The sequence below is a fragment of the Haliaeetus leucocephalus genome, unplaced genomic scaffold, assembly GCF_000737465.1.
Source record: "Haliaeetus leucocephalus isolate CR32 unplaced genomic scaffold, Haliaeetus_leucocephalus-4.0 Scaffold450, whole genome shotgun sequence".
Classification (NCBI taxonomy): domain Eukaryota; kingdom Metazoa; phylum Chordata; class Aves; order Accipitriformes; family Accipitridae; genus Haliaeetus; species Haliaeetus leucocephalus.
The window spans coordinates 10,551,808-10,558,771 of record NW_010972886.1 but is presented as its reverse complement, the minus strand read 5'-3'; the positions used below and the strand labels follow the sequence as shown (position 1 = coordinate 10,558,771).

At 40.9% G+C, this 6,964-nt stretch overlaps 1 protein-coding gene across 1 annotated transcript in view; it reads right to left on the bottom strand.

The window, feature by feature from the left end:
- Positions 1-455: 455 nt before the first annotated feature.
- PLEK (pleckstrin) overlaps positions 456-6,964 on the bottom strand; it is a 23,128-nt gene continuing 16,619 nt past the window's right edge. Inside the window, exons 8-10 of the mRNA XM_010574779.1 lie at positions 6,290-6,373; positions 5,041-5,110; positions 456-4,162 (exon numbers count right to left, since the gene is read on the bottom strand). Of these exons, the coding sequence (XP_010573081.1) occupies positions 4,023-4,162; positions 5,041-5,110; positions 6,290-6,373 (294 nt within the window). The 3' untranslated portion in view covers positions 456-4,022. The remainder of the gene's footprint in view (positions 4,163-5,040; positions 5,111-6,289; positions 6,374-6,964) is intronic.

Sequence of the window (6,964 nt, the reverse complement as noted above, 5' to 3'; positions counted from 1 at the left end):
TTGCCTTCAATTCCTGTCCTCTCCCCTTCTCAGTCATCTTTTAGTGGGATGAAGAAAGAAAGGGTAATGTGTTGCCATTTTAAAAAAGGCAGAGTCTATGCAGGGAAGGTGAAGAGTTTCACTATACCACATTACACTTACAATGGAAGTCCAATGAAGTATGAAAAGCGGCATTTTCCTCAGCTTTCACACACAGTTTTATTCTCCCTTCAACCAAACAGAAAGAAAAAAAAAAGCAATCTACAAGAACCAGAAACAGTGTGGAAAACCACAGTTTTGGTTCTAAATGCAAAGCAGGAAGCCCTATATTCTAATCCAGGAAAAAAAAAAAAACCAACAAACTTATTTTGAAGCCAAATGAGAAGCTCTATTTCAAGAAGTCTCACAAGTAATAACAAAAGAAGAACCTTGTTTTCAGTCAGAGATTTTTGAAGGGTGTTTTTTGTTTGCTTGGCTTGCAGATCACCAACCTACCATTTTAAGAGGTAAAGCAGTTCCTAAAATACCTTCAAAAGGTGATGAAGTAACCACATTCAAATTATTCTTCATGCATCAGATTCAAACTTCATTTATATCACCATCCCATATAACAAAAACAACTCACAGACACAGATGGCAGCTCCCTGCCACATTCATTTTTCACATCAGCCAGGACTAAGTCTCATTCTCATACTGAAGCGACTTCTGCAGAGCTCACAAAACACACTCTCCTCTTTCAGGCTCTAATCCAGCAACTGCTGAAGCCAGATGGGAGCACTGCAAAGGCTCCACATTGCAACAAGGCTCCCTTGAGCAGCTGAGCCATGTACCTCCATATGCAGTGTTTACGGGATTATAAGAAAAAGTAACACCTGTGGCTGAAAGCTTGTTGGGCCACTGCAGTCCTCATGGATGTTATTTTTTCAGTGTATGTGCGTGTGGTTTGCTTTGTCCTGTTTTCTTTTAAACCATGGAAGAAGGAGCTCCATGTCTACATGGATGTTTTTATGGGTGCATGGTTAATAAACATTCCTGAAAACCTGACTGCAGTAAGCACACAGGCAGTGTTCCAGGGGAGGGAAAACTGCTCAATGTAAGATGTGGCAAGTCAAACACAAACCTAAGAGGATCTTTATAGTAGATTATATCATACAAGTCTTATGGTAATTGAAGATTATAAATATAGTCCTGATCTACAATGGTTTATTTTGCTGTCCTTTAGTCTATGAAAAAAGACTAATTCATGTTATAAGGAAAAAAGGAACTGATGCTGATGTAGTAATTGCTGAGTGTATAGAAGAAGTGTGATTTAAATAGTTAGAGGGTGAAAACAGATGGAGAAAGCATGGCACATGAAGGTCTGCTCTTCTATTTTTCCTCTTGCAATTAGTAGTTCCTTGTCCTAGGCCTGCTCTCTCTTCTCTTGTGCTAGTATTCAGGATACATGCCTCTTCCCTTCCATGCCTTCTGAGTAACTAGGCTGGCCTCATAATCTATGATAGATTTGTAGCTGCTTTTTAATACAGAATTCCCTTAGACAAGATCTATTTAGTATCTCTAGAAATTGTAATGATACAAAACTAACCTTCTTATTTTCTCATATACAGACATCTGTTACAATAGTCCTCGCCACCTTGTCTCAACTCTAGTAGCTCTGTCCTTAGTGATTTTCCTGCCTAAGTTCAAGGGTTATGACAATTGTCATCATCTCACACACAGTTCCTATGGTCAGACTGCTGTGGCATTCAGGTACCTACTTTGATTTTCAAAAGGACTGCCATGAGTTAGGAAACCAAATGTCTGTGAAAACTAGCCCCATAATAACCCTGGTCCTCAATTCATCGCTTGTGAAGAGCTTATCAGAGAGAAAGGTCTGCGAAATGTATTGTTTTTCTTGCCAGGCCTTGTCTGAAAATGGACTAGAGCACATTCACCCTGGAACGCAGAGCTAATTATTGATGTCAAGAAACGCATGAGAACCTGACTAAAAGGAAGAAGAGTTTGGAGTCACTCCCAGTACCAGTCTCAGGCAAATGAAAGCATTTATAGCAGGAAATGTAGGTAGGGTGGCATCAGATATACTCTTCCAATCTTCCCGTTTCCACCAAGAAGTAGAGACACCTACAAACCCTTGTGATCTATCTTCAGAAGAACTACCTATAAGGTTAGAGACCCTATTGATACAGTCAAACAGGTACAAACATCAGAGCTCTTCCACAAATACACTGACTAGCACCATATACCAGAGAAAATACTGTTCATAGGTGGGCAGCTGTACGCTTGACTGGGCACAGGGAAAAATAACAAGGTCAAAGACTGGTAAAACTTTTTAGTTTTATTAAAAATTGGCAGTTGCACCCCTCCTTTGCTAAGCTGGGCAAGTTTCTGTTGTTTGGTTCTGTGGGGTGGTTTTCTATTTTCCTGTGCCATAGGGTATTTTTGGGTTAGTGAGGTCTGAAGGCAAAAATAAGCAGCAACCACAAAGCAATTACCAAGAAAGCAGGCTGAGCAAACAGGTATCTTTTTGCCATGAATCTTCCTTCCTCAGAATGATAGACCAGGCTTCAGTGATCCTGTCAGCTTGCGTGAGATACAGGAAATGTCTGCCAGAAGCCGATTTCCTCTGGATGTCTTAAATAGGCATGACGATGCAGTGTCTGCCAGCCTGTTGTCCCTGCAAGGCTGTGTTTTCTTTATGATAAGCAATACTAAGGCAAAAGACCTTCATGTTCATTAGCTCAGATATAGGTATAATTAAGCAGAATTGAAAAGAAGCTTTAGTTCCAGATTTTTTTTAGACTGAAGAGATCCGAATAAGAATTCTTAAGGATAAGGTACCTTATTAGATCTACAAACAGAGTTCTAAAAGTTTTGAAGTTTACTAGCACTCAGAAACATCAGTCTCCATCCAGAACACTCTACATGCAGAATCTGACATTAACTTGACTTTCAACTCCTGCTTAAAGTTTAACACTTAGAAGTTTGATACATACAGTCAGCCAAAAATATGATTGATCAGGTAAACTGATCCTGTCAAATAGTAATGTTTATTTCAGTTACAGCAAGCATAAGGTTTCTCTTATATTAGTAAGGCATAGAACCAAGGACTGAGTATATTGCTGGAGGTTAAAAAAGAAAAACCTAAACAAAACCACTTCAAAGCACTAGTTCAAGTAAGTAACCCATGGATCCTTTCCCTTCTCCTGTAAGATTCTTAATTAAAATACAGGTCAAATCAGCAATGTATGACACCCTAGCAACTGCTTTGGAGACCTAAATGAAGGGAAACAATGGTCCTAGAGCAGATTCTTGTGGAGAAATTTAGCAAAGGTCAAAATCAGGTGATAAAGAAGTTGAACTGAGATTGCTTTGTGTTTGAAATACTGTGGGAAGAGACTTTTCCTAATACCACTGTCACTGAGTTGTACTTGCTTTCCACGTGGTGTTTCCATAGCTGTCTGCATTCTTCCCTTCCTTAACACTGAAGTATTATAAAGGAGTGGATCAGGTTTCCAAGTTACTTGATTTCTTTCCTTAAATCTGTGGCATTACTTGTATAGGCGAACAAGCAGTAAAAAGATCTGGTAAAGAAGAAAGTGTAAAGTTTGTCTTGGGAAGACTTTGAAGTATCTGAAGATACTGAAACACAACACAGGCTGAATGGTAAGTGACGGGTTGAGCTCCTCACTTGTAGTCAGTGACATGACCCTGTCCTCTGTTAATGGTGAAATTCTATCAGCTGTGGCAGCAGGGAAAGGTGTAAGGTACAAACCTTCCCAAGGTAGACCAATTACTCTAAGCAGCACACACTAATATGGCATTTTCTGTGCTATAATTTAGTAAAATATTACCATAACACAAGTGGAAGAATGTTAGTTTGTTAGTGCCCACTATAGTATTGAAACTTACTACGCACCCTCACCCCCAACCTAGAAGCCTTAGGACATCTTTCTGGATGATCCTGTTTTCTCTCAGTGAAATGCTAAAATTTCTGTTCTGAGTAACGAATTTCAGTTGTCTGTCTTCTTGCTGGCAGATCATCTTCATTTTCCAGTCCTAGCAACTGCCTGAATTGCTTTGATCCACTCTGTACGCTCTGCAGATGAAGCTGCTTGCAAGTAATAGTGGGTTTCATTTGCTGTGATGATTTCAAAGAGGATGTTGTCAACATCATACTTCTTGGCTACAGCGAAGAAATAAGGAAGTCATCTCTGAGAGAATAAAAACTTGTATTTACAATGTTTCTTTGTTTACACACTATAAGGGGATTTCCTTCCTTTCTACAGCTGTGCCTGATCAGGCCTTTGCAAACAGATTGCAAGATTAGGTCCAGGAGAAAGGTCTCTCTCTTGGAGAAACAACCCATGAATTCTGCACATTTCACCTTCAGGAGTCTCTGGTTAATTGATCTCCAATAATGGAAGGATCTGCAATCCTGCAGACAGGTCATATTCCCCAAACCCTCCCGTGCCTTGTCAGCTACAAAACCAAGACATTTAAGTTTATGTCACGTCCAGAATCTCTGGTTCTTTTCATATCTGCCAGCACAGCCTGCACAAATGCTGAGATGCCAACAGACTTTCTTGCTGGGTATGATAGTCTGCCTCTCCCGTGGAGAGGAGAATGCATGGAATGAGTGTTTCTTGTTCCTTGCAGCAACACTTAACCATTGCTGTTCCCACAACTTCTAGTTTTGGGAGGGAACAGAATGTGAACAGTAATAATTTGTTGGCATAACCATTTCTAACATAAAGCTTCCATCCCAAATTCATCAACTAAAAAGAGCAAACTCAGCTTACTCTGTCTAAGGCCAGTTATCCTAACATAGGGGTGGTGTCATCCTTTTGACAAGTCTTCCCTAAACACCTGACAAAACACAAGATTCCCTGTTGCTACCTTTGCCACAGTATCCTTCTCCAGCAATAGAGAGACTAGTTACTGGAAGAATTACTGAATCATTGCACATAGATTGCTTTTGAATAAAAACAACTTGTGATTTCAGGCAGATTGAAAGAATGTACCAAAAACTTATTACACAGCTCATTCAATATGGCTCCTTACAGTCTGGCATATCTTCCACTGCTGTCACCACGCAGCCTCTCAAGTGAATTGCTCCTAGTGGTTCTTCTCCCTGGTGAGGACATGAAATCAAAATGAAATACAATACTTCTGAAACTATTCACATGTTAATATCTGCTACAGCTCCAGAATGGAAAGAAAAACATTTGCTGACTTAGTATGTCACCTGGGAAACCAGGGGATCCTCAGTCTGTGTGTGACATGGAAGGTGGCGTGTGTGGCAGGCGGAAGACATGCAAATAAATAGGAAATCTCTTTTGGGGATTTGGAATTCAGTATCTGCAGAGTATTTAGCATGTCCTGAAGAAAGGCACAAGAATATAAGCCTTGTGCCAACTATAATTTTTCCTTTGATGTCACAGTGAATAGAAACAAAAGATTAGTTAGAAAGAGTAGATCTTAGAAGCAGTCTTACCAAGCAGCAGGAGCAGCTATACCCTTATTTACAATTTGGCCTCTTGTGCACTTCAGTACTGTGATAGTCAAAGAAGGGGTGAAGATGCATTTTTGTTGGCATAAGCCTGAAAGAAGCAGTCCCTATAAGCTGACACAGCTCAGCCTTTGGGAAGGGAAGGCAGGAGTGGGAATGGCAAGCTGGGAATAGGGAGGTCAAAAACTCCTCAGTGTTGCTTCTCCAGTGTGTCTAGGCTGCCCCTGCCAAGGGGCACAGGCACGGCTTAAAGCACCTGTAACCCACAACACAACGGCACTGCCTCTGCAGCAATGCAGGATGAAATAAAACCTGTGGGCTCAATCTACCTGAATGCCAGCTTTTGTGGGGCAGGTTTTGTCAGTGACAATGCCCTTTCCTTTCTTAGGGCAGGGTTTGGCCTGTTAGAATGACACAAGAAATGGAACACCATGTGTCAGCCTGACACAGAAAATACCTCAATTATAAACTGCAAAATTACTGTATTATGTTCATTTGAGGTTATGACCTAGTTCATTTTAATCAAGTGAGAGCACACATTAATTCTAATTAATCACAGATTAGAGGTGAGAGCACAGTTCAGTGCTGCCTGTTCCCACGTCTGAATTGGCAACCCCAGAAACCATCCTCCCCTCTGCTTTTCCAGAAGGTGGCCAGGCAGCACAATCAAACAGCCCCACTGTCCTGCTTGGTCTTCCTCATCACACATTCCCATGCAAATACTCCATTCAAATATTTCTGCAGGAAGGCAGCTTTAAAACAAACAGGGGAATAAACCAAAGTTGGCCAAATGTCTCTTACTCCAGCAGGATCATAGTAGTGAAGATAAGCAGGGTCCTCTCTTAAAACAAACTTTCTCACTTTCCAGTTCTTCCTCCGATGTCCCTAGGAAAATTAAAAAACCAGGAATGTTATGAACTGCTTTGCCTGCAGGTGCTCACAGTCAGCTTACCCACACATGAGAGAACATACAAATACAAAAGGGAAAAAGATTTCTGTTTTGGACAGGAAATATTCACTGGAGTAGAACTTGAATCTGGGCTTTCTGCATCCCACTGTTTTGCACAACTGGGCTACCACACTGTTTTCTCTTTTTATTTTTGTACAAAGTAGAACAGCTTCAACATGGGAGATTCCCCTAAACACATCTCATAGTCTAGTAGCTACGACATTCACACGAGGTCTGTGAGAACTGGGCTTAAATGTTTGCCAGAAAACATGGCTGCAAAATGTCTTGCAGGAAGGTACCTTTAACTATTGGCAAGAATGGCCTGAAGGTTCTTCTCTCCCTGCAAAGACAACAACAACAACAACAACAACAGGCTTATCTGGCTCAACCACCCTGGAGAGGATTTGTGGCTGAGAATCTCAAGCAGAAATAACACCACCTTCTGATACGGATATAGATGCCTGTCCTGGTTTCGGTTGGGACAGAGTTAATTTTCTTTCTAGTAGCTGGTATAGTGTTATGTCTTG